The following is a 27588-nucleotide window of genomic DNA, read 5'->3' as shown; positions in this document are numbered from 1 at the left end:
TGGCGGAGTTTGGTGTTGAAATGAGCAGCGTGAAGCAGAGAGGAATTGTGGACAGTGAAAGGGATTCTGGCAGAGGGTGGGTAAGTGTCACTATTCACTGCCCAACTCAGCAAAGTGCACCATTGCTGCCTGTTGCCAAGGCAGAGTTAATGTAAAGTGCTTCACTGTTTCTGCAGTTGGCTGGATGTATTCCGGGGCTCTGATCTCCGGCAACCTTTGCAAGTAAGTCACTGTCGCGAAGGGCACTGGAAATGTGTAACTTCACTCAATGTCAGTCTGCCTGAGTCTTGTGAACATCTCCGAGTCTCAGCTGCCATTGAAGTGAAGTGTGAAAGAGTTCCCAACTTTGTGATCGCTGTTTTAAACATGCTCTTTGCTGTGGATGTGGTGTGGGCAGGGTTGTGCCAGTCCGCAGTTGGCAGGATTGGGTGTTCTCAGTCTGCCCCTGGACCAGAGCTGATGAAGTGCTTGATGCTGCCTGAGAGTGTGTTGAAGTATATATGTGCTGTTGTGGAGCTGGTTAGTTGCTTGCAGCTGGCACCCAGGTGGTATCATGCAACACTTGGTTTAGCTAGCGCCCAAATTAACCAATGCTTGGGGTGGGGAGAGGGGGGCTGTGAGACACCGCAGTGACTGAGATTTTGTTGAGAGAATGACTGGTGTAGCTCGGGGCACCACGGTTGCACAGTGGTTAGCACATTTGCTTCACAGCTCCAGGGTTTCAGGTTCGGTTCCCGGCTTGGGTCACTGTCAGTGCGGAGCTTGCACGTTCTCCCCGTGTCTGCGTGGGTTTCCTCCGGGTGCTCCGGTTTCCTCCCACAGTCTAAAGATGTGCAGGTTAGGTAGATTCGCCATGATGTTGCCCTTAGTGTCCAAAAGGTTTGGTGGCAGCATGGGCTCAAATAGGGTGCTCTTTCCAAGGGCCGGTGCAGACTCGATGGGCCGAATGGCCTCCTTCTGCACTGTAAATTCTATGATACTGTGACATATCACCGTCTGCAATTACATTCAGTTACCAATCCCGATACCCAGGTACATTGTGGAGGATCTCCTCGCCTCCTCTCTCTGGCTACCTGCTGTGAGCAGTGGGAGGCCCACCACAATTTCCTAATCTTATAGAATGGCAAGTGGAGAGTGAATGGAATGGGGAGGGAGGGTGGCATCACCATGTGGGCCCCTCATTTCCCGCTTTCTCATCTCAGTCCCAAAGCATGTCTGTAATGCACTGCACCGTGCCAACATTGTTGTAAAGACACACACAGGAAACAGGTTGGGCCAGCATGTGACTCAGTAGCCACAGTGGGATTTTTATTTCGATGTGCATGTGTTTTTATAGAAAGTGTGGTCATTTCGCTGTAATACAATTCTGGTGAAAAGTGTTTTGGTAATGTTTACATCAGACACTACAGGGAATAGGAAAAAACCCCAGGCGGTTTCAGTATTTGAGAATGAACACCCATCAATTATGTTGATATGATTAGGGGAAGTACTGATCTGCTGGGAGATGGGAAACGGTCAGAAGTTACTGAGTTAGAAATAACTGCTTGAGTTAAGACACTGTGGTTAGTTGGCCTGCTTTGTTTCCAAGAGGTTCTGTGTTGGTCCATAAATTACTGATTGTGCACTGTTTAATTCTATGGGGCATTGCAGGATTCAATGCTACCTGTTCATGGCCATCATGGTGAATGGGAAGTGTCTAACCCTGCTTGCAGACCTCTTTGTCATTTCTGCCCCTGCCCCTCGTGAGACGTTGAGATCATTAGTAAGGACCCTGCTCCCTCTGTCCTGGATTCCTTTCCCCAATTGAATGGAGTTTTTTGAGGGCAGCATCAGGCTCTGAACCCAGGACTTACCCCGCAATGGCCGATCCATTCACCCCGTTGAGGCATTGGGTCTCCTTACCCTGATTAAATCCCTCTGTGGTCACTCCCCTCACTATCTCTGATACCGTCTCTAACCCTAAAACCCTCTGAGATTTCTACGCTCCTCCAATTCCGACCTCTTGAGCATCTCAGATTCAACTCACTCCTACCACGGCACTAAGTTCTGAAATTCCCTCCCTACACTTCTCCACTTCTCATTCTCCATTTAAGATGATTCCTAAATGCTGCTTCCTTGACCATGTATTTTGTCACCTGTCCTAGATATCTCTTCATGTGCCTTGGTGTCCAAACATTGTTCAGTGATACTCATGTGAAGTAGCTTGGGACACGGTGCAGTGTTTAAGGGTGTTCTATAAATACAAGTTGCTCAGTGAATGAGGTTCCGAGCAGGACGGGCTGCTCCCTCATCTTTCCTTCTCTGAGGAAAGAGGATGGGACCTGATTTCATCAACGGGGAGAAAGAACAAGAATGGGGTATTGTTTTGACCATAGCCTGGCCACAGCCTGCATTGTCTCTGGACCATTTCACTGAGGGTTTCTGAGCTGCTGGAAGTCACTTCAATGTTTGGAAATGAGATGGAAATAAAATGTGACAGAATTTAAAAATCAGACCTTTGTGCAATTGCCACAGATGCGTTACAATGACGAACAGGAAAATACTCTGTGGTCCATCCAGAGACAGTCACCATACCCCAACCAAAACCACGTGATCTGCTGAGAGAGGCAAGACACCGAATCAAAACCAGGCCAATTTGGCAAAAGCAGATTCTTGTCTTTTAGATGAAACTTGTCTTCAGACCACACTCTGGCCCCAATCATTGCTGCTCTGTCTCCTCTTTTGCACAAGGTGATCTCCATCCCAGAGAAGCAGGTCCAGCTCCTACTTGAAAGCATTCATCACAGTGGCTTTGGGAATCTCTCCCTGAAGTTCTCTGCTTCTTCACCTCTCTGCCGACCCTCCTTAAAGGCCACCTGTTTAGCCACGCTTTTGGACACTGCTCCTTTGGCTCGATGTTAATTTCACTTTCGTCTCATTCCACTTTGGAGCATTTCTTTGTCGAAGGCATGAGAGGCAAGTTTTTGCTGTTGTGAGCCGATCAGGAAAATGTGCGCGCACCCATTTGTGCGAGCTCACATCCACATCTTCTGAGCATCCCCAAACACTTCAGTTTCAGCACATTACTTCTGAAGTGTTGTGCTGTTGTAATATAGGCAATTTGTGCACAGGCAGATCCCACAAACAGCAATGAGCTCAATGATCAGATAAGCGGACTTTGAAATGATGATTGAGGATTCATAAGGGCCAATATACTGTGGAGAACTCTTTACTCTTCATTCTGGGTGTTTGTCCGATACCTGGTTTAATCTTATCTGAAAGACCTTCAGATTATGAAGTATATGCGCCATCGCAGGCGTCTGTTTCACACAAGCTGAGACACTCTGTCTCATCATTACTATTGCTCGCAAGGACAACAGATAAATCTGGAACTCTCCACCCAAAAAAGAGCTTTTAAGACAGACACGTTTCTTCTGGGCGAGAGTATGGAGGAATATAAAACAGAAACAGAAAAATGGAGATGAACTCTCATCTGATTCATGGCCTCCTCTTGTTCCTGAAGTGCATGTGAGATGCTCATTGACCTCCTTCCTGGTGGCCTTGACCTTCCTTCTTTGGGGCAGGTTCCCGTTCTGACTCTGAACAGACCCTTTACTTTCTGATGACATCCTCCAACGCCAAGTGTTCTGATGTACAAAATTCAAATAATTGCAGTGGGCTCGTACAGCAGAATCGTGCCAACATAAGCAGCTGAGAGAAAGTTGATGACGGAAGAAGCTTGTTGCTCCTCACTTATTTTTAGGTCTGCTGTGTCAGGAATAGAACTGATTTTCCACAATATTTCACATCACGCTGAGGAGTCATTATGGAGCGTGCGAGCGGACTAAGCAGAGGAAATGGAACTTGAATTAAGACTTGTTGCTGACATTATGGTGGGTGACGAATGAATATATTCAAGAAAGAAAGAATGATTTTGCATTTCTCCAGCTCCTGTCACCACTGCAGATTATCCCAAAGTGCAATGTAGTAAATAAAGACCCCTTTGAAGTGTAGTCAAGTGTTGCAATGTTTTGAAACAGCAGTCAATTAATGCACAGCAAGCTCTCATAAACATGAACGTAACCAGATCACCTCTGATAAATCATTGGTTAGACTTCTGCTGGGGAATTTTGCTCAATTCAAGCCATGACTCTTTTTGAAATGATGTTCAGGTTTTTTGAGAGGGTGTAGAGTAGATTTTCAGTGCTGGAGAAGGAGACATTATTGAGGGACATTCACAATCAGGCAGAGTTTTAAATCAGGTAAATAAAGAGGAACTGTTGGTACTGGTGGGTGGGTTTATAACCAGAAGGTACAGATTTAAGCTAATTGGCAAAAGGACTAGAGGGGAGATTAATTTTTTTACACATCTGGAATTGACTGCTTGCCAGGAAGTGTTGAAGGTGATTCAACCATAACTTACAAAGGGGATTTGAAGAGGAAAGGTTACAGAGCTTTTTTTTTTAGAAATTTAGTGTACCTGATTCATTTTTTTAAAATTAAGGGGCAATTTAGCGTGGCCAATCCACCTACCCGGCACATCTTTTGGGTTGTGGGGGCGAAGCCCACGCAGACACGGGGAGAATGTGCAAACTCCACACGGACAGTGACCCGGAGTCGGGATCGAACCTGGGACCTCGGTGCCGTGAGGCTGCAGGGCTAACCCACTGAGCCACCGTGCTGCCCGAAAGGTTACAGAGCTGGGGAAAAGTCAGAGAAGTGAAATTGGGGTGACATGGGGCTGGTTCACCAATGCCCCAGTCGCGTGTTTCTTGGCGCTGCGCCGTTTGCTGGCGGTGGAATTCTGTACACCCGCTGCTTGTCAGTGAGATCTCCCATCGAAGCTACCCCACGACGTCAGGAAACCCGCAGACAGGGGTGTGCTCCCAATGGCCGGAAAATTGCGGCCATGAAGGCTTGTGTAGAGCATCTGACCAGTCGGAAGGAATATCCTGTTTTTGTGCTGCAATTCCGACGGTGAAAGAGAATACATATTGTGAGGTCCGCGAATTGACGGTGAGGGAGGGGGGGTTATTGAAGGAGCAGACAGAAATTGTAATCTTCAGTTGTACTTCAGCAGGAAGTCTGAGATGACCTTCTCAATAGTTGTCTCAGCAGATAAACGGGCTGAATCATTAATCATTACCAGATGCAACACTGCTGAGGGAAATATAAAGAAGTCGGTATTGAGAATTGAGTAATACTGTGTGCAGGTTTGGAGACCAGTCAGGTACATTCTGATCAGAAGGAGATGTGCTGAGAGGCTAAACAGTTATCATTTCTAATCAATGAGCCATGCTTTCAACAAGGCCGCATGTTGGTTAAGTGACAGCTGTGATTTTGAATACTTGAGTTTAAAAAGTTATGATGACCTTAAATGATGCAGAAAATGTGCAGTGTGTTTAGAAACTAGCACCGTTGTATTTCTGTACTTTTATCTTTCATTTTCCAAAGAGGAAATGACTAATAAAGGGAAATTCTACAGTATGTATTTGACAAAGCAACGGTGAGATAATTGTCTGTGAACAGATGTGTTGAATGTGCCTGTGTCTCTTTGTGGTTCTTGCTGTTTGTGAGGTGTCTGTCTCAATATTTGTCTCTTGCAGTAGGTAGGGGAGGAAGGATGTATATCTGCCAAAGCATCAGGGGTAGGAATGAGTTTTTGTTTGTTGGCTGTTGGGAGGGTAGAAAGCAATGTGGCAGTGAAGGGTCCTGCATCCTACCTGTTCTTGTACAAAAAAGTTAGTCTTGATCCGGAATAACGCGACCCAATACCGTGGGGCAGCAGGGTAGCATGGTGGTTAGCATAAATGCTTCACAGCTCCAGGGTCCCAGGTTCGATTCCTGGCTGGGTCACTGTCTGTGCGGAGTCTGCACGTCCTCCCCGTGTGTGCGTGGGTTTCCTCCGGGTGCTCCGGTTTCCTCCCACAGTCCAAAGATGTGCGGGTTAGGTGGATTGGCCATGCTAAATTGCCCGTAGTGTCCTAAAAAAAAGTAAGGTGGGGGGGGGGTTGTTGGGTTACGGGTATAGGGTGGATACGTGGGTTTGAGTAAGGTGATCATTGCTCGGCACAACATCGAGGGCCGAAGGGCCTGTTCTGTGCTGTACTGTTCTATGTTCTAATATCTGTGAAGATCAAATGGGTCTCCAGACAAATTTCCACCCTATATTTGTGAAGATTAACATTCCTGTTCCAATAAACAGACTCTTTAATTGGCTGCTTCATTAGCCTGAGTGACAGCGGTGACAACATGTTAAAATTCCTTAACTGACTGAAAGGTTTTAGATTATCCCGAGACGGTGAAATGCACGTCTTCTTTTCCTGGGCTCCTCCGTTTTGCTGTTCTTTGTAACTGGGTGAACATTTGAGCTGACACAGTGAACGGGGAAACTGGACCCACTCGGGTATGGGAGAGCTGGGGTTTCAGGACAACACTATGGAGACCTTCCACACCCCCTTCCTCCGTTTGAGGGTTCACTGATCTCTTCCTGCCCTCCTGTTTCAGAGATTGGTTGGGGAGGGAACATGGAGAAAACAGGGTTAAACTGGAGTGAATTTATGTGTGTGTGTGTGGCAGAGATGGGATAAAACTGAAATGAGATTGGGGGAGAGTTTGGAGGACACTGAATAAAGCTTGAATTGAAGTCGGGCAGGGGACGGGTCAAGTTGGAGTGAAGAGATGTGATTAATTTACAGGGTTTGGAGGAGACACATTCTTGGGGCATTCAATATCCAGTGAATGCAAGCTTTCTTCTGTTTGGGAGTCATTCAAGAGGGTTTTTTAAGATTGTCACTGAGAGTGAGGAAAAGTTAGAAGAAATTTCTTTACCCCGAGTTGGCAAATGAATGCTTAGCCACAAACGGTGTTTAGGCAGAGACCATTGCAACTATTGAAGGATAAGTGGATAATTACTTGAAGCCCAGAAACCAACTTGTGCAGAGAAAGGTACAGGGCAGTGGGGAGAGCAAGGCAGTGGGATTAGTTTGGAATCAATTTGGGTGATGGGGAGGGAGGGTTTTCAGTCAATGTGGTAGATTTTCCAATGTCATTGAAGGTTTGGGATTAACTGACTGAAATTGGAAATGGGACTGCACCTGAAAGCTGTGACTGATGGATACATCGTCTGGTGTTCTCTTCATGATTTTCCCAAAGGAAGCAACTCAAAAATGTTTTTGTTTTATTCATTCATGGGATGCAGGTATCACTGACTAGGCAACATTTATTGCTCATCTCTAACTGTGCTTGAGAAATAAAGAAGAATAAAAAAGCTGAACACAGTCTTTTCACTATCTTTCTGATTCTAATGTAGAGCCCAGACTGGAAGGAAGGTTTTTGAGGACTATCTATTGTAACGGACGAGATCTTGCTGCTTCAGGCATTATCACTGCTGACTTGGATAATCACCAGATCTCCAGGCTGAGGTACTTACTGCCTAGCAGTTACATTTCCTGTAATCACACGCGTGAAAGACATGTTTGTTTTTCACCACAAAGTGTAACTTCGGAATTCAAGAACACGTAATGTGAAAGACCAGGCAGTTTCAGTGGTCGCCTTGACTTTTGAGGTAATATTTGATGCTATGATGATTTAAAAACTCGGAAACCAAGGCGTTTAATGGATAAGACGTGGTAAATGGAAACTGTTTCTGTTCATTTCCTTGTTGTCTTTGAGCTTGAGAAAAGCACAGTGTTTATTCCTTCAACAGCCAGTTACACAATACTGCCAAGTTCTTTGTTCAAATATCACAGCATTACAGACTGCCTTGATAAATCTCATTCCCTTCGCCATAACTCCCCACCATGTGGCAGGGTGAGTATCCTGACTTCCATGATGCCCATTGGGTTGAAGGTCAAGAGTGGAAGTGGGTGCTGCACAAAATCCAGCTTTTGGCTTCCATTGACAACCAGTGAAGATCTTCCCTCTCGCTCCATTGAGTGTCCCTGGTATCTGGTTCCCCCTCATCCGTTCAGTCACCGAATAACAGCTAATCAGAATGGAGATTGACTGCACAGATACATGGAACTGATCATCCATGTGGTGAGGTGCAGCTCGTATTCAAAATGTCTGTAACTCTCCAGTATCCGCTCTTCCACATGTAATCAGCTGATTTGAGATTATATTCTTTATCCTCTATCTGCCCTTGGTGTTGCAACACTCTGCCGATGAGAACTGGCTCAGCTCATCCCTTCTGCTCTTTTCCCGTTCCAGATGCAATGCGAATTGAAAGAATTTCCCACTGCACTGGTAGAGGACAGTGGAATGGATGGAGAGATCCTCGAGGTGAAGGATCTGGCGCCCAGCGACTTGGGGCAGCAGAACTTCCTTGTTGATCTGTACAAGTTTATGAAGGAGAGGGGCACTCCCATCGAGAGAATCCCGCACTTGGGGTTTAAGCAAGGTGAGTTTCATCCATCCTTTGAGTAATGGTTGGAAGCCACTGGATTTGCAGGAGCTGCCTGTCAGTCCAGATGCTGAGAAGATAGGGCAGCGTCGCAGATTGAGATATATCTCTCTGCATTGGACGGACAATGCTTCCATCACAAACCCAATGAAAAAGTAAAAAGATTTGCATTTATTCAGCACCTTTCCCAACCTCAGGACAACCCATAACACTTTACACCCAATGTAGTACTTTTGAAGTGTAGGTCCTATTGCAAGATAGGAAACACAGAAGCCCATTTGCGCACAGCAAGATTCCATAATAGAATCTGATAATTATCTGTTTTGAATGTTGGTTTGGGGATGAACATTGTTCAGGGCACAAAGAATGTTCTTCTATGAATAGTATCGTGTGATCTTTCTTCTATTGAGATGGGAGCCAGGGCCCTTAGTTTGACATCTCATCCAAAAGAAGACACCTCAAACTGTGCAGCACTCCCTCAGTGCTGCTCAGGGAGTGTTAGCATAGGTTATGGGTTTAAATCACTTGAGAGGAGGCCTTGAATTCACATCCGTCGACTCAGAGGAAAGAATGCCACCCAGAGCCAAGGCTGATATTTGATCTTACCGGTGGAATTTATTATCCATCCCCATTGCTCTGAATTACAATTAATATTCCATGTCCCACTGATGTGGGCCTGGAATTGAAGGCCAGGCTTGTGAGAACGGATAGGAGGGACCGAGAGTTCTCCTGGAGGGCCAGGTCTAAATCAGATTATAAATTGTCCCAGAATTTCTGTAAACTCCTGCTGCATGGACGATACAAGGTGAACTGCGTGACTTTTCATCATTTTGCAATTCACCAGATTGGACGTTTTGAATCTTGCTGACATTGTGAATCTTTTTCTCTTTACAGTTAACCTATTGACGCTGTACAAAGCAGTCGAGAAGCTGGGTGGTTACGAAGCAGTAAGTAAATCTTTCTATTCAGCACCAATTCAGGATTATCTGGGGGCAGCAGGGTAGCATGGTGGTTAGCATAAATGCTTCACAGCTCCAGCGTCCCAGGTTCGATTCCCGGCTGGGTCACTGTCTGTGCGGAGTCTGCACGTCCTCCCCCTGTGTGCGTGGGTTTCCTCCGGGTGCTCCGGTTTCCTCCCACAGTCCAAAGATGTGCGGGTTAGGTGGATTGGCCATGCTAAATTGCCCGTAGTGTCCTAATAAAAGTAAGGGGGGGGGGGGGGGGGTTGTTGGGTTACGGGTATAGGGTGGATACGTGGGGTTTGAGTAGGGTGATCAGGGCTCGGCACAACATTGAGGGCCGAAGGGCCTGTTCTGTGCTGTACTGTTCTATCTTCCACTGGGTAAAGATGAGGCCACTGTCCATCTGCAATCCCATTAAAATATCGATTGCTGGTTTTGCCTTGTTAATCTTGTCAACCTGTTGGACAGCTGATACTTAACCTCCCAAAGACAAGATAAGCATCAGTCAAACCTTGAAATCCACTGTCTTTAAAGATTTTGTGGTAAAACCGAAGTAGAGTTGAATCAACATCTCACGCATTCCCGATTTCCTTCATTCGACATTGCAGCTGAGGCTTCAGCTACCGAGGCTCAAACCCTAACCTTGTAACTCCTTACACAAACCTCTCTGTCTCACTGGGACTCTCACCATCTTTAAGACGCTCATTAAAATACATTCGTAGACCAAGCATTTGACAGTCTGTCCTAATATTGGTTAATGTGGCTCAGTGCCAAGTTTGATCTGATAATGCTCCTGTGAATGCTCCTTGGGATGCAAGGGATAACTGCCTGGATCAGACGTTCTGTAGTTGACAGTAAAGAGTAGAGATACGTGGAGGGGGGAATTGGAAATGGACTTGTCCAGTTGCAAGTGGAGGAATAATCGTTACAATGCTGTTAAATCCTTTGGCACCCATGCCAAAAATAATTTAGGTACGACAGTTTACCCATGAATGTGACCCTCATGGAATGCACCTTTTTTGTTAAATGGCAGGAAACATTTAAGTGATTAATGATCACTTGAGGGGCCAGAGAAGAAATGTTCAGGTTCTTGAAATATCTTTCTGATTTCCTTTTCCCCTCTCTGCTTAGATCTCATGAGGAAGGAAGGCTTTTATATTTTTTAAAACATGATGTGGGTGCCATTTCCCATCCGCAATTGCCCTTGAGAATGTGGCTGTGAGCTGCATTCTTGAACCTCTGCCAACCATATGGTTTGGGGTGGGGGTGGGGGATACTGTTGGCGAATGTTTGGTGAATGGCTCCATCTTGTAGTTGGCACACACGGCTGCTGGCTGTATCAGTGGTGAAGAGAGTAAATGCTTAAGTTCATGGATGGCAATCCAGTCAAGCGGGGCTGCTTTGTCCTGGATGGTGTTGAGCATCTTGAGTGTTGTTGGAGCTGCACTCATCCAGGCAAGTGGAGAGTATTCCATCACACTCCTGACTTGTGCCTTGTAGATGGTGGACAGGCTTTGGAGAGTCAGGAGGTGAGTTGCTCGCTGCAAAACTCTCAGCCTCTGACCTGCCCTTATAGCCACAGTGTTTTGTGGCTAGTTTAGTCCAGTTTCTGGTCAATGCTAACCTCCAGGATGTCAAGGGTAGATGATTAGATTCTCTCGTGCTGGAGATAGTCATTGCCTGGCACTTATATGGCACAAATGTAACTTGCCACTTGTCAGACCAAGCCCGAATATTCTCCAGGTCTTGCTGCATATGGACACATAGTGCTGCATTATCTGACATATTACAAATGGTGCTGAACATTGTGCAATTACCAGCAAACATCCCCACTTCTGACCTTATGATGAAGGAAGGTCAGGGCAGCACGGTGGCCTAGTGGTTAGCACAGCTGCCTCACGGCGCTGAGGTCCCAGGTTCGATCCCGGCTCTGGGTCACTGTCCGTGTGGAGTTTGCACATTCTCCCCGTGTCTGCGTGGGTTTCGCCCCCACAACCCAAAAATGTGCAGAGTAGGTGGATTGGCCACACTAAATTGCCCCTTAATTGGAAAAAATAATTGGGTAATCTAAAATTTTTTTTAAATGGTGAAGGAAGGTCATTGGTGAAGCAGCTGAAGACGTTTGGGCCAAGGGCACTACTCTGAGGAACTCCTGGGGCTAAAATGATTGACTTTCAACCACCACAACCATCTTGCTTTGCGTTAGGTAACCAGTGGACAGTTTTCTCCCTTATTTCCATTGACTCCTTTTTTGCTAGGGCTCCTTGATGACATACACAATCAAATGCTGCCTTGATGTCAAGGGCACACTCATATCACCTGTTTCATTCATTTGTTCATGTTTGGACCAATGGCGGTAATGCAATCAGCAGCCAAGTGGCTGTGGCAGAACCAGAACTGAGCATCAGTGAGCGGGATATTACTGAGTAAGTGCTGCCTGATATTACTGCTGAGGATCCCGCCCATCACTTCACTGCTCATCGAGAGGAGACTGATGGAGTAGGAATTGGTCAGGTTGAATTTGTCCTGCCTTTTATATATAGGACATGCCTGGGCAATTCTCCATGTTGCTGGGTAGAATTCTGTAACTGTAATTGTACCCGAACAACTTGGCTAAGAGCTCGTTCTGCAGCTCAGGTGTTTAGTATTTTTGCCAGAATGGTATCAGGGCCCATAGCCTTGGCAGTATCCAGTGCCTTCAGTTGTTTCTTGATACCGCGTGGGGCAGATTGAATTGGCTGAATGCTGGCATCTGTGCTGGTGACATCTGGAGGAGGCCGAAATGGATCATCCCCGTGAGATGTTTGGTTGAAGATAGTTGCAAGTGTATTGGCCTTTGCACTGGTGTGCTGGGCTTCCATCATTGAAGGTGGGGATATTCATGGAGCCTCCTCCTGTTAGTTGTTTAATGATCTCCACCACCACCCACAACTGGATGTGGTAGGACTGCAGAGCTCAGATCTGATCCGTTAATTGTGAGATCACTACACGCTGCTCTGCTGTTTGGCACGTATATGATGAGGGAATGTTCAATTGTAATGCTCCATTGCATTTTCCTTTCTTTGAATCCAATCACGGCATTTCAATAAGAGACTGACCCTGACCAGTTGTGATGGCATGGCATGTGGGGAAATGTTTGATTTTGAAATGCAATCAGTATTAGAGCGGCATAGTGACACAGTGGTTAGCACTGCTGCATCACCGCGCCAGGGTTCGATTTGGGTGACGCTGTGTGGAGTTTGCACCATCTCCACCTGTCCGCGTGGGTTTCCTCTGGGTGCTCCGGTTTCCTCCCACAGTCCAAAGGTTAGGTGGGGTTACGGAGTTGAAGGAAGAGGGAGGGGGAATGGTCCTGGGTGGGGTGCTCTTTCAGAGGGTCGGTGCAGACTCGAAGGGCCGAATGGCATCCTTCTGCACTTTAGTGAGACCAGAAGATCTTGCCAGCAGAAAATTCTATGATTAACCTAGGACAAAAGTTTGGCGCAACATCGTGGGCCGAAGGGCCTGTTCTGTGCTGTATTTCTCTATCTATCGATATGTATATGGCAGAACCGACCAGGATACATTATGTTGAGAGACATTCCAGGTCAACAGAGCAGAACGATTATGGACAAAGGGCAATGGGCAGGATACAAATATTCTGCGGGACATCATGCAAAGGAAAAGAAGGATTCAGCTTGGGAAAATCAGTATTTTAACTGCCAAATTCACCGCTAAACCTTCTGCGCCTCACCTTGAACTTGTGTCCCCTCTTAACTTCAACTAAGGGAAACATCTGCTCCCTATCCATCCTGTCCATGCCCCTCATAATCTTGTCCACTTCGATCAGGTCACCCTTCAGTCTTCTCTGCTCTAGAGAAAACAACCCTATCCAACCTCTCTTCATAACTTAAATGTTCCAACCCAGGCAACATCCTGGTGAATATCCTCTACACCCCCTCCAGTGCAATCACATCCTTCCTGTAATGTGGTGACCAGAATTGCACACAGTGCTCCAGCTGTGGCTTCACCAAAGTGCTATATGGCTCCATCATGGCCTCCCTGCTTTTGTAATCTATGCCCTGATTGATAAAAACGAGTGTCCCACATGCCTTTTCCACCACCCTATTAACCTGCCCTTCTGCCTTCAGAGATCTATGGACAACACACCAAGGTCCCTTTGTTCCTCGGAACTTTCAAGTTGCCTTTCTTTTACTCCCTTTGCATTAAGATTGACAATCCTCCAGGATTTCTTTGGAGTCTCCAGGACTTGAAGATTAATCTCCAGGGCATTGCTTGGTGAAAAATCATTGGCCATTTTGCTTTAGTCATAAAAATAGTGGGGGAAGCGAGCAAGACAATTTGATGGACTCTTGAGAATTATCTATGTGGCCAAAGGGAAATCTTACCATTTCTAATTGGTGCGGAAAGTGGGAGGTGCATCTCCAGGACAGATGTGTCAGGTGACCAGCATGGCGGCATTTAGCCATGTGACCAAATCTCCTGGCAGATGTTCAATCAGAATTGGCAACCTTGACCTGTGTGGACGACATATTGGAAAGAATGTTCTGAACTCTTTGAATTAGAAACTGAAGTAATGGGTTTCAGCTCTGCCCTGTCCCTCCAGGAATTGAGTTCCCATCTAAGAAAAACACAGGGCCACAAAGGCCTCCTTTCACCAGTCAGTCTTGATTGGTCCAACTCTCCTCTCACTAAACTGGCTTTGAATGCAGCTGGATCTAAATCTCTGCATTCCAGTTAGAGATTGAACCTTGGCCTTTCAACTCCAGGTCATGGGTACACATCCAAGCTCTTGTTCCCAGGATTCCTCAGCTCAGAATTGCCAAGAGGCATCAATGTTGTCAGCAATCTTCTCTTTTTTTTTAATAAACATTTTATTGAGGTATTTTTTGGCATTGTAGCAATATATCTATCTCTTGAAGTATTCAGCTTGCCGAGCAGAGGAAATGGGATGTCGGACTCCAGAGCTGGCAGCAATCAGCTCCTGCCTGTTCTGAAACAACAGTACTCACGTGAATCTATCTGTTAGTAAACCAGACTCTGATTTGGCAGGACCCAGTCTTCTCTCCATTCAGCCTGAAGGCTGTTCAGCTCCCAGGGGAGAAGTGCCTTCGCAGTCCCGGGATTCTGCACCCACCCCTCTTGGTCAGTCTATGGCTTATATCAGCCCAATTGTTTGTGAAACCTGTTTACTTTCAATTCAAATTATTCTACGTGCACCTCTGTGGGAAATAGAGAGGAGAAGATCCCTTTGTTTGGGACCAGCGGCTGTGCCTTTCAGAGGGATCTGTCAGTGTTCTTCAGGCAGTGGCTGTCAACCTCTTGGCCTCTATTCCTATCTGTGCATCAGATTCCTTGTGTATGGGGAGGGATGTACTAAACAGGCACCCACTCAGTATCCAGGAAGCTATGGTCTGGATGATCCACCCCAGTCCCAGTTTAGAAAGTCCATTATCTTCTCTTTCCTCTCTGACATTTTACAGCTGTAGCATCTTCTGAGCAGCACGATGACAGCTGGGGACAATGTCACTGCTGTCTCCTTGGTCTCCCTCCCTCGGCAGGTGATCACTGTAAGATTTGCAGCAAAAGCACAATTTTTAGCAGCTGCTCCATCTGCGTTGAGCAGAGGATATAAATAAGAAACTGCTGTCAGCAGCATTTCGGGAGAGTGGGGAGCACATCATCAGGCTCTGGCTCTGGCTCTTTCTCTCTACTTTCTGATGTGAGACACAAGAAGCTGGAACTGTTCTATTTGCACCCGCATGTTTGTGCTTCTGGTGCGTGGGTAGATCCCTGTGTTTTCCCTTTTAGGGGTGTCGTGGTTGGTGGGGGGAGGGGGGGGGGGTGTGATATATTTTGCACATTTCATTAATAGCAAGTCCCTGGGAAGGAACATCACATGTAAGATACAAAGTCAGATTCCCTCTACAGTGTGACGTCAAACACTCCAAGGGTAGGTACAGCACGGACGACACACTGATCCATGTGAACAGATCCATTCAGACTGTCAGTGGACTCAACATCAGAGAATGAAATGGCCAACCACTCAAAAACCTTCAGCAATCTCTATTCTGTCCTCTTCTGCCCCAGGAGGAACATCACAACCTTTTTTACTGCTTGAATGATCAGCTAGTCTGATGCTGACACCGAATTCTGTGGTCCCTTGGTATCTAAATGCGGATTGATGCTGCAGTCTAAAGTATTGTCAATCAGCGTCAGGATTGCTTGTTTCCTTGTCACTGTGAACTGGAAGAAAAGGTTTTAACACCGTAAAGAGTCTGAAACAGACATTTCCGACTGATTTCTATGGGAAAAGTAATTTACCAAGTGAGTGGCGAGGTGTGCAGGTATTTCCGAGGCCTCTGAGGCAAGGGGCAGAATGTGCGGGTTAGGTGGATTGGCCATGCTAAATTGCCCGTAGTGTAAGGTTAATGGGGGGATTGTTGGGTTACGGGTATACGGGTTACGTGTGTTTAAGTAGGGTGATCATTGCTCGGCACAACATCGAGGGCCGAAGGGCCTGTTCTGTGCTGTACTGTTCTATAGAGGTGACAGTCAGTCGAAAGCAGTGCGATACAAAGGGGATTGGATAAAGACATCAGCATGAGATAGCTCACCGAGATGGCTCATGAAGGGCACACACGATCCGCTAGCTGATCTGTATTTGCACTATGAGGAGAGGAAGTGACCTACTGGTATTGACGCTAGATTAGTAATCCAGAAACCCAATCTAATGCTCTGGGGACCCAGGTTCAAATTTCACCATTGCAGGTGGTGAAATTTGAATTCAATAAAAATCTGGAATTAAAAACCTAAATCAAACCATTGTTGATTGTTGTAAAGACCCACCTGGTTCATGTAAAACTCCCCTTTGGATCAGCTAGATTCTGTAGTTTGTATTATTCCTTTGTCAGCCAAAAGACTGTTCTCTCTCATTGGGCTGAGCCTCAATATGGGTCCCATATCACTCACTTGTGAGAGCAAAGACATCCTCTGCGCAACCCATGTATAAGAAAGGGACGGTGGTCTGTCATGTTAAGGAAGGAAATCTGTTGCCCTTACTTAGTCGGCCTACCTGTGACCCACAGCAATGTGATTGACTCGTAAATACCCTCGGGGATGGGCAATAAATGCTGGCCCAGCCAGCGACGCCCATGAACGAATAAAACAAAATAAAAAGCATTCTTTGTCAGTGACAGGCAATTGAGTTCAAAATCTAAGTTGTTCTTTAGCTTTTCAGATAATCTGTTACTCATCAAATGATGTATGATGAAGACATGAAGTGAGAAGATACTCTAACTGTTACAAATAGTACTTCAGGCACCTTTTGGTCCATCTAGCCTTCCTAATCATAGTCATCCGTTGGTACTTTCCTGATCACCCTGGATCCAATCTGTTGACCAGAATCTGGTGTAGAGTTGCACAAAGCCCATTATGGTTCTTTGATCCACCCCAGTGCCGCCAATCTATTCCACACTGCCACAGACCTCTAGTGAAAAGATTTCCCGCTCCACTACCCATTCTGTTGCCCTGCCCTTAATTTAAAAAGTGAGCACCTATACATGGCAACACAACTTTCTTATATCCAACTGGTCTATATTGTGAACATCACCATAATATTTTGCAACCAATGCCAGTGAAGCAGATGATTTGGACATTATCTAATTGTTTTTGGGATCTTACTATGTGTGAATTGGCTGACCCATTTCTGACATTTCATCAGTGACAACACTTCAAAAAATCTTCATTGACTTTGAAGTTCTTTGGGGTAAGAAAGGGATGGGTTCTTGTTTCTCTGCACCTTGTGATAATATATTCTCCCTTTTCAAATAGTGAGATGAGAATTGTTTGCAGACTCCAGGTGTAACCTCAGCAGGGTCGATACAGTTTGAAGACAGCATGCTCAGACTGAAGCAAACTCCTCCACAGAGGACAAACCAGCACTGGCTCCCTCCCTGGAGTCTGGGAATTGTCGCTGCCGATATTCAGTAAACGTGTCACAGCGTGGTTCACGATGTTTGACGAGGGGTTCTGGGTGAAGTCCTGCGCGTAACTAAGAGGGAGAAAAGCATGAAGGAGGCAAACAGTGATCTGAGGATAAGATCTGGTCATCGAACGTTGTAAAAGTGGAGAAAGAACTTTCAGGAAGCTGAAACGAATGGGATGATGCAGAGCAAAGGAGACTCACCAGGGTGTGGATGGTGGAGCTGAGTGTGGAGCACCTACAGTGTTAGCTGACTAGAACCCCTGAATGGCGGCTGCCCACTATTGTCACACAAGTGGGGGAATCCCCCCTTCTAAAAGTCAGATATTGAAATGAAAGTGTTACTGAGAAACAGTGAGTGCAGATCAGCATTGTAACAGGAAGTACGCATTGACACAAGCTGATAAAAATAGGTAGGTTAAAGCCTCTGCTAAACTATTAAGGCAGGGATACTACATCAATGGGGTCAACCTATCACCACTAATATTGGAAACAAGAATTTTCTACTTTAATCTTCTGATGAAGAATTTGTTTGCTTATCGAAGAGGATTAGTGATATAAAAATCTGTGACCGATTGCACCAGATACAATAATTATTTGTGCTTTACCGATTAGATAATTATTATTAGAAGATTTGTTTGGCTGGAGATTGTCCTGACTACAGCTAGACTGAATCTCTTTAGTTGAATTTGTTAGTGAACAACTCCATTATTGTCGTATTGTACACCTACCAGGACGACAGAAGGTGAACTGGATGAGCCTTGGGCCTGAACGCGGTCACAATTACAATGCAGGAAACTAGGCAGCCAATTTGTGCGGGATGATAAAGTGATCTAAACGGCAAATGATGAGAAGGAGATCATCTGTTTTGGTGATGTTGGATGAAAGTTGTTTTTTTGTTAAATTTAGATTACCCAATTATTTTTTCCAATTAAGGGGCAATTTAGCGCGGCCAATCCACCTACCCTGCACACCTTTGGGTTGTGGGGGCAAAACACACGCAGACACGGGGAGAATGTGCAAACTCCACACGGACAGTGACCCAGCTGGGACCTGGGGCCTCAGCGTAGTGAGGCAGCAGGGCTAACCCACTGTGCCACCTTGCCGCTCATGTTGGATGAAGGTTAAATATTAGGCAGGACCTCTGCTCTGCTTCAAAGAGTGGCCGTGGAGTCTTTTCCATGTGCCCCTGCAGGCCAATGTGGGCCTCGGTTTAACATTGCATCCTCCGACAGTGCAGCACTCCCTCAGCTGCACAAAGGGAGAGAGCAAGAGCATTGGCCTGAATTATCCATTCAAGTCTCTCTCCAGTGGGATTTAAACACATCAGATGAGAGTGTCACCCTATGAACTGTAGCTGGGATTTCATTCATGTGTCGACAGAAGCCCGAGAGGAGATGATAGATTTCTTTCCCTCAAGGGTGTGAGTTTGCGCAGCGATTGAGCAGCTTCTATACTTTCTACAGGGTGCTATTTTTCCCAACCTGGAGCACTGCTATTTGGATTCACTGGGTGCTCATTGTGAGCTCTGGACTATAATCATGAGGGACAATTGGACCTGTGTGCTTTCTACCTGCAGGTTACAACCAGCCGCCTCTGGAAGAACATCTACGACGAGCTGGGTGGAAACCCTGGGAGTACCAGTGCTGCCACATGTACCCGACGCCACTACGAGAGGTAGGTGGCACTGACCCTTGCAGCAGATGAAGGCACTTGAAGGTGTCTCTTAACTACTGAGCGACGGCATTTGAATTTCAGGCTTACATCAATTATTCCTTGTCAATGTATTTTCAGAGTCCCGACTGCTATCAGACAGTCCACCTTTTAAATTGTACAATTCCAGAACAGAGTGGTCACATCCCAGTACCCTCTCCCATCAACCAACCAATCAAATTCCAAAATTGGGGTCTATTTGGATTGCAGGATACCTGTCCTGGGAGTGTTTGGGGACAGTGTAGAGGGAGCTTTACTCTGTATCTAACCCCGTGCTGTACCTGTCCTGGGAGTGTTTGATGGGGACAGTGTAGAGGGAGCTTTACTCTGTATCTGACCCTGTGCTGTACCTGTCCTGGGAGTGTTTGATGGGGACAGTGTAGAGGGAGCTTTACTCTGTGTCTAACCCCGTGCTGTACCTGCCCTGGGAGTGTTTGATGGGGACAGTTTAGAGGGAGCTTTACTCTGTATCTAACCCTGTGCTGTACCTGTCCTGGGAGTGTTTGATGGGGACAGTGTAGAGGGAGCTTTACTCTGTATCTAACCCCGTGTTGCACCTGTCCTGGGAGTGTTTGGGGACAGTGTAGAGGGAGCTTTACTCAGTATCTAACCCCGTGCTGTACCTGTCCTGGGAGTGTTTGATGGGGACAGTGTAGAGGGAGCTTTCTATGTCTTACAGCATGATTTAGAGTTTAAGATCCTTCTATGCTGTCCCATCAGTGAAGCTGTATTGACTCTGAAATATCCAGGTGCTTTGATAGCCAATTGGTAATTTCCCAGCCATTACGTTGAAAAACCGAGTCGCACATCGAGATCTCAAACCCCAAGTGTAAGAATGAACAGTCAGATTTTTATTCATGGTGCTGGCTGAGGGAAAAATTAACTGGATTTTTTACACCCAGGGGGTAGAGATCTGCATTCCAGTCCTTGGCCCAGTAGGCAGAGGGAGTGACACAGGGCAAACGGCACATAGTGGAAACCTGCTCTGACCCTCCTTCCTCTCTCTCTGGCAGATTGGTCTTACCGTACGAACGTCACATGAAGGGAGAGGAGAACAAGCCACTGCCAGCCTTCAAGCCTCGGAAACAGTACAATGTCATTCGAAACAAAGAGGGGAAAGGATCCAGTATTGGAGAGAAAGAAAGAAGCAAACGTAAACGGCCAAAAGACAGCACGCAACAGAGCAACGAGCCTAATGGGGTATGTTAATGGGGTTAGCTAACTCCACCAACCTGGACCGTTGACAATGCTTCTTTATCTCCAGTCTCTATTTGTAACAATGTAACATGAGAGGTGCTGTGGCTACTCTGCAGGTAGCACGAGATTAAGAAATGGGCTTTATTTTGAACCTGACATGACTATCCAATATCAACCGGTGCCAACCACTGTGACGTCAACAGCCCCCGAAAATGCAAAATTCTCCGCACTAGGTGGACCCCGGAGGTGATGGCGCCGCTCCAGCCGGCGGGGAAGGGCCGGCGTGGTTCCGTGCATGCGCAGAGCGGCCACCGTATTTTTGCGCATGGCGGGGGGGTTCTCGTCTCTGTGCCTGCTGTGGCAGAGCCTGACAAGGGCCGGCGCAGAAGGAAGAAGTGCCCCCACTGTTGGGGCATCCCCTGGGGTCGGATCCCCCCCCCCCCACGAGGACCGGTCCTGCCGATTTACCTGCCAGGTCCGGCCGGTACATGAACCGGTACAGGATTCACGGCGGCGGGACTGGCCAAAAACAGAGGGCCGCTCGGCCCATTGGGGCCCGGGGAATTGCCGGGGGGGAGGGGCGCTGCCAATGTGGCGTGAATCCTGCCCCCGCCCGAAAGCCGGCGGCGGACAATACGGCAGCCGGCGTCGGGGTAGGATTTGCGCCGCCCCCTCGGGGATTCTCCGACCCGGCGGAGGGGGGGTCGGAGAATCCCACCCCGGATATCCCCACCATTGCCCCATATCCCATATCTCTACATAACAACAATCTATCAATGCCAGATAGAGTTCCCAACTGGGACCACCCTCTGTGTTATTTATCTTACTGTCATTCTCAGACTCTTCTCTCGAGGTCTAGATTTCACAGACAGCAGAAACACTGGACGGGATTCTGCGGGACTCGGTGGGACCGGGCAACTCCGGTGCGAAGGAGAGGTGTGAACCACTCCGGCATTGGGCCTCCCCGAAGGTGCGTAATTCTCCGCACCTTCAGGGGCTAGGCTGGCGCCGGCGTGGTTTGCGCCGTGTGGGCCGGCGCGAAAGGGGCTTGGCGCCATGCCAACCGACGCTGAAGGGCCTCTGCCGGCCGACACGAGTTGGCGCATGTGTGGGAATGCCAGCGTGGGCTGGCATCATGCCAGCGCATGCGCAAGGGTGTTCATCTCCGTGTCGGCCATCACAGAGGTCCACAGCAGCTGATGCCGAGGAATAGAGTGCCCCCATGGCACAGGCCCGCCCGCAGATCGGTGGCTCCCGATCGTGGGTCAGGCCACCATGGGGTGACCTCCCGGGTCCAGATTCCCCCGAAGGCTGCCCGCGGAGCCAGGTCCCGCCGGTAAGTACCTACTCTAATTTACGCCGGCAGGACCGGCTGTAAACAGGCAGCCACTAGGCCCATCGCGAGCCGGAGAATCGCCGGGGGGGGGGGGGGGGGGACGCTGTCAGCGACCACCGACCGGCGCGGCGCGATTTCAGCCCCCGCCAAATCTCTGGTGCCAGAGAATTCGGCAGCCGGCAGGGGCAGGATTCACCCCCCCCCCCCCGGCGATTCTCCGACCCGGGGGAGGTTGGAAAATCCCACCCACTTTCTCTCCATCTTTCCCATCTGTCCCCCTGAAGAGCTGAAATGTGGATCAAATTACTCCTCAACCTAACTTTCAGGTACTAACATCCTGAGTTTGTGCAATCTTTCATCATCATAGGCCAGCGATCCAGAGAACGCTTGACCCTTGCCCCTTCGGGCTACGAATAGGTTGTGTCACATTTAATTCTTTGATCATCTTCTGCGACTGATTTTCTATCGATTTGCCCTTTTACTGCAGACAGTCCATGGGCACAATTTAATGGGAGCAAAGTGTAATTTAGGGTGTGATTGGCGTGGTGTTTCTCGACAGTGAGATTGTGGCCCATATTTTATAGCACTTGTGTTGTGTTGTGTTTGGTCCTTTCCAATGCACCGCTCAATGACAGCATGAGCGACGGATGAACCTGTCTTGGGAAATGATGCACAGGTCCCTGCTGGAGCCCTGGAATGAACCGGTTGCATAGAAGTTCTGGGCTTCGGTGTCCTTCACAACCACTGAGAGCGGGTGTCCTCCTCCTCCACGGGGTACCAAGTTTGCGAGAACTGTCTCTTTGTTGAGACGGAGTATCCTGAGACATAGGCTGCCCTTCATATCCTCGAATGACCAACAATGCCTCAAGCTGTCGCTGGTGTCCTCCTCTGGGTTCCTCCTTGGTCTGATGGGCGGCAGGGTCTTCAGGGTGTGCACATTGGGTGCCACCTGCAGCCTGAGTTGACCCCGCTGCCTTCTCTGGCATCTGACTGCCTGGGCTGCCACCAGCACACCGAGGGCAGCCTCTGCAGAACTGACAATAACCAGCTGTATTATTATATCTGTAAGGAATTGGAGATGGAGAGATACTGACAATCAGTAAGGGACCCTCACGTCCCTCAAGCCTTCCCCACCCTTTCGTGTCCCGCATTCTCTCAGAGTGCCATCCAGCGAGCCAGTTGTGCTGGAAAACCTTGCTCTGCACACTCGGCCCGGGCCACAGCAGGAGCCCCTAGACCCCAGATACCTGCCGGGAACATTAGGGAGACTGTGATCGAGTGGCCTCTTCTGATCCGTACTTACCCTATGGTCGCAAGGACTTCCCAGTGCTGAAGCCCTGCTCTATAGTGTTTGATTGTTGGCTGCTGCCTCTGTGGTGCTAACGATTCACGAGGTCAGGCAGACTCTTCTGGGTTCAACGTCTGATTGAAATGCGATGCAATAATCATCGGCCGAGACACGGCACATGCACCCATGAGAAGCCATTTGAGAGCTGTGATGTGCTCTCGCCAATTTCTCATGAGCAATAGCCTTCAGCTGTGAAGCTTGAGGCCGCTCACAGTCAAAGGGAGTCAAAGTGACCTTCAGCATAGAACCAGGAACAGGGCTCTGCCCTGGAAGTGTTTGGTGGGACAGACAGACAGCAGCTGTAGTTGCCCCTCTTATGGTTCTCTACAATATTCAAAGATGGCTTGAAGGCCTCACAGATGAAAAAAACCCTCCCCCCCCCTCCTCCTCCCCCCCCCCCTCCCCCCCCCCCCCCCCCTCCCCCCCCCCCCCCCCCCCCCAGCCCAGGGGTGACGCCTGACCTGGAAAGCTTCAGGCCCCCGACCAAGCCCAATTCCCTGCCCCCCCACCCCCTGGCCGAGCACTGGGGCAGCAGCTCCGGTCCCCTTGAGCCAGAAAATGGAAATGATTCCTCAGCTCCCCTCAGCAGCCACTGCTCCACCTTCACGTTTTTAAAAAGAAGTACTAAACGGCACCCGCGTGATATCTCGTTGGGAGCCGGTTAATTCCCAGGAGGCCGTTGCATTCAACATCAATCTCGCTAATCAGATGGAAATTAATGCAAATGAGGGTTAACAATATGCGCGCCATATTTGGACGAGATCTGGAACTCGCCACCGGGAGCGGGGCCGGTTAGAACATAGAACATAGAACAGTACAGCACAGAACAGGCCCTTCGGCCCTCAATGTTGTGCCGAGCCATGATCACCCTACTCAAAGCCACATATCCACCCTATACCCGTAACCCAACAACCCCCCCCCCCAACCTTACTTTTTATTAGGACACTACGGGCAATTTAGCACGGCCAATCCACCTAACCCGCACATCTTTGGACTGTGGGAGGAAACCGGAGCACCCGGAGGAAACCCACGCACACAGGGGGAGGACGTGCAGACTCCGCACAGACAGTGACCCAGCCGGGAATCGAACCTGGGACCCTGGAGCTGTGAAGCATTTATGCTAACCACCATGCTACCCTGCTGCCCCGGTTAGATGACAAGTTGGATAGTACCAGGCGTGAATCTCGATTTTGGCTTTTCCTGCTATTTAACCAGCGCACCCAGATCTGTGCCCATGGTAAGGCGATGGTTAAATTGTGCCCTATGTCTAATTCTATCAAGTCAAGCATACCTAAACCTAGAATCTGACAACCTGTTTTCTGTTTCTCAGTTTCAATCACTACGTTGAAACTCAAAGGTATTATGATTGCAAATTAAACAAATATTCCTGCTTCATTAGGCTGTTAAACAAACCTAGCTCATCACTTCAGCCTTGCCTAATCTAAATTAAGTAAGCTCCGAATCTATAGAAAACCAAAATTCTGCAGATGCCGGAAATCTGAAACAAAATCAAACCTGGAAAATCTCAGCGTCCAGCAGCATCTGTGAAGGTCAGTGAGCTGAAACAAAAGATTCAGATAATGTTCACTCCACTCATTCCTGGGATGAGGGGCTTATCTTCTGGGCAAAGATCCACTGGAGTTTAGAAAGAATGAGAGGGGGTCTTATTGAAACATAGAAGATCCTGAGGGAATTTGATACCAGGAGAATGTTTCCACTTCTGGGGGGGAACTAGAGCTAGGACACAGTTGAAGAATAAGAAGTCGACCATTTAAGACCCAGATCATTGATTTTTTTTCAAGGCAGCAGAGTTAGACTTCTGATTAGATGAGGAAGTTGAGAGTTGGGGGGGACAGACAGGAAAGTGGAGTTCAGACCACCACCAGGTCAACCCTGATCTTTTTGAATGGGAGAGCAGACTTGAAGGGCCAAATGGCCAACCCTAAGTCTTATGTTCCTACGATTAGTATTATTTTGGGAGGAAGCTCATATGGAGCATCAACATCAGCATGGACCTATTCAGCAGAATGGCCTGTTTCTAGGCCATAAATATTATCTGAGGTGAATTAACTTTCTTTGTAGAAATAGCATCATCTTCCTTCTTGTTCTACACATGAAAGTTGCTTCTCAGCTATGTTGACTTTCACCTTTACCTTGTTTTATCAGCTGTTCCTTACCCTTGTGCTAAAGGATTAATCCTTGTGTCTCCCACTCAGATACTTCCTCAAGTGCTTTCTGAAGATGTAGGAAAGGATAAGACGGAACAAATATCTTTGGACAAAGAGTCCCCAAACCCAAGAAACACTACAACTGGGAGTGAAGACTCTAAAGAGCAGCCACTAAATGGACTCTCACTCCAGAATAGCTGTGGGACCAAGTCCCCAATGCAAGACGTGACGAGGGCCAGCGAGAATGGGATATCCGAGGAGGTCCGGGATGCTAATGGCCCTTCATCAGAAGCAGTCTCCAAGGCACTGATGGGCAACAAGGTTGTGGGTCATAATGGACACTGCGTCACTGCTGATTTGGCCATGGGCCTGTCGGAAGAGATGTCTGGGGGGGACACTGCTGTTTGCGAAGATGACAGAGATGCTTCTCACCAACCCCAAGCATCGATGGCCAGTAAGGATGAGTGTCCAGCACAGTTGTCGCATGAGGTGGATAAAAGTCGTCTGTCCATGCTTCGCTCCAAAAGAGACCAAGAAATAATGTCCCCTTTGGCCAAAAAGAAATTCCTTGCTCAAGGCAACGACGCAACATCCCTCAGCTTTAACACTGTTGGCATCGCCTCGACCCCTGCTGGGGCCAAGTCAGTACAGAGCAGTGAGGTCCAGCACTCACCTCCTGCCTCTGGCTCCACTCCAGAGGTGAGCATTCACAGACCGACTGTCATTCATCACATTCAACCCCCGCGACAGGGCCACTTGGATTACCACTTGGAGTGGCCCTTCGGCAGCACCCCAGCCAATTACCACGTCTACTCCTTGGACCGGGTCACCCCATTTGATGGCCAGAAGGCACCGGAAGAAAGGGATCCAAAAGGAAGAGCGGTTGAGCATTCCCACGCCCCTCAGGGCTTTGGGAATTTTTGTTGCAGCCCATACATGCACGGACTGGTGAAGCCCTTTTTCCATTACCCCAACAAAGGGAGTCCTTTTGATTGCTGCACCAATCAGAGAAGCTTCAGAGAGCTGAGCAGCACTGCAGTCCCCACCCTGACACCTGATGCACACAAGTTGACAAGGCACTATGGGAGGACACTCGCTTCGAACGATCAACCAACAGACCTTAGCCTCCCTCGAACCAGCGCAGTCAATACACACCAGACCCAGGTGTCCTGGGTCACAGAGACCAAGAGCAGCTCCTTACCACTGAGGAAGAGTTCATTTACTGGCCAGGCCTCCTCTTCCTCTGACAGCCATCCCAAAGCATGCTGGGTCCCCCCCATCAGTGTCGCCCTCCCGCGGCGAGTTCCAGCCAAGCGGGCAAAGAGCACCGTGTTGCCGACAAATGTCAAGAGTGGGCCCCCCAGCTGCCTACTTTCCCAGCCCACACAGAGAAGCCAGAAGGAGCTGGATGCAGCCTATGGGAAGAAACTCCGCATTGTCTCCCCTCTACTCATTGCCAAAGATCTGGATGGCAAGGACAGCCAGAGGATTAGTGATGGTAAGGACCAAAAGTCCTCGTTACCTGATGTTCCTACCTGGCTGCCAACAACACTGAGGCCTCAGGATCCCGCCTTCTACGAGGGAGTGAGGACATGTTTCCCAGCCAGCTATGGGCATCACTTGAGCCACGTGAAGAGTCCGACCCTCTACTCACCATACATGCCCTCATTCACTGTAAATTCTTTCATGGTCCCAGCCATTCATGGGCAGGTGCTGAGCTCCCCCGGGTATCCTTTAGATCTGTACAAGCATTTGGCTGCGGGCTCATCCTATGAGAATCTTCTTCGTCACAGACTGTACTCCTCTCCACACCTGACCTCTTTCAATGCTGGTCACAAACTATAGCTACTTGAGCTCTGGTGTGATGACAGGTTTCCTCTACCACTCTCCCAATGGCTGTCATTCCTCTGGTTGAAGAGACTCAAGGACTTGCATTGTGAGCCGGAGCAGGGTTTGTGAGGAATGGGTTCAGAGGGAGGAACAGACTAATGCAGACTTTAATGGGTGGAGCTGAAGCCTCCCCTAAACCTCAACGCCACAGCCCGTGGGCCTCATGTAGTTTGTACTCTGGGCAGGATCCCAAAATCCCGGTGCTCATCAGAAGTTTGCGAAAGTTTTGAAAATGTAAATTGGACCAATTGTGCCATGTTTGGCTGGTGGAGCCATTATTTTACTTTGCAGTACCTTGTTTCTGACCCTCTCACCTTCAACTGTGCGGAGATAGGAAAAAAGCTGCTTTCATCGTGCAGAAGTATTTAAGGGACTTTAATTGGCCGAGAACTTGGGAGGCAGAGACCTTTGACACCCAAGGGTAAAGGAACTAGTCAGAAAGTGGCCTCATGGACCAATTTCAGCAGCTTCTGTGTAAATAACCCTCACAAAATATAATGTCAAAATGTCTGGAATCAAAGATACTTGTTGAGATTTTTTTGTTGAACATTGTTTTTGTTTTCTCACAACACAGAGACAAATGATTAAAATGGTAAAAGAGTTAGAA

At 48.0% G+C, this 27588-nt stretch overlaps 1 protein-coding gene across 7 annotated transcripts; it reads left to right on the top strand.

Moving 5' to 3' along the window:
• Positions 1-27588, top strand: LOC119957499 (AT-rich interactive domain-containing protein 5B-like). Of its 7 annotated transcripts, none has more exons than XM_038785604.1 (7): positions 1-80; positions 7292-7403; positions 8191-8380; positions 9278-9330; positions 18909-19006; positions 20056-20242; positions 25140-27588. In XM_038785604.1, exons 3-7 carry the CDS (start codon positions 8191-8193, stop codon positions 26934-26936), a joined length of 2325 nt encoding a protein of 774 aa, XP_038641532.1. In that variant the 5' UTR covers positions 1-80; positions 7292-7403; the 3' UTR covers positions 26937-27588. The 7 variants fall into 7 exon arrangements, with proteins under 7 accessions (XP_038641532.1, XP_038641536.1, XP_038641531.1 ...); XM_038785603.1 differs by having other exon boundaries at positions 12-222; XM_038785608.1 differs by lacking the exon at positions 8191-8380.

This window comes from Scyliorhinus canicula, chromosome 26 (genome assembly GCF_902713615.1).
Source record: "Scyliorhinus canicula chromosome 26, sScyCan1.1, whole genome shotgun sequence".
Taxonomy (NCBI): domain Eukaryota; kingdom Metazoa; phylum Chordata; class Chondrichthyes; order Carcharhiniformes; family Scyliorhinidae; genus Scyliorhinus; species Scyliorhinus canicula.
This window is presented reverse-complemented; position numbering and strand designations above follow the sequence as displayed.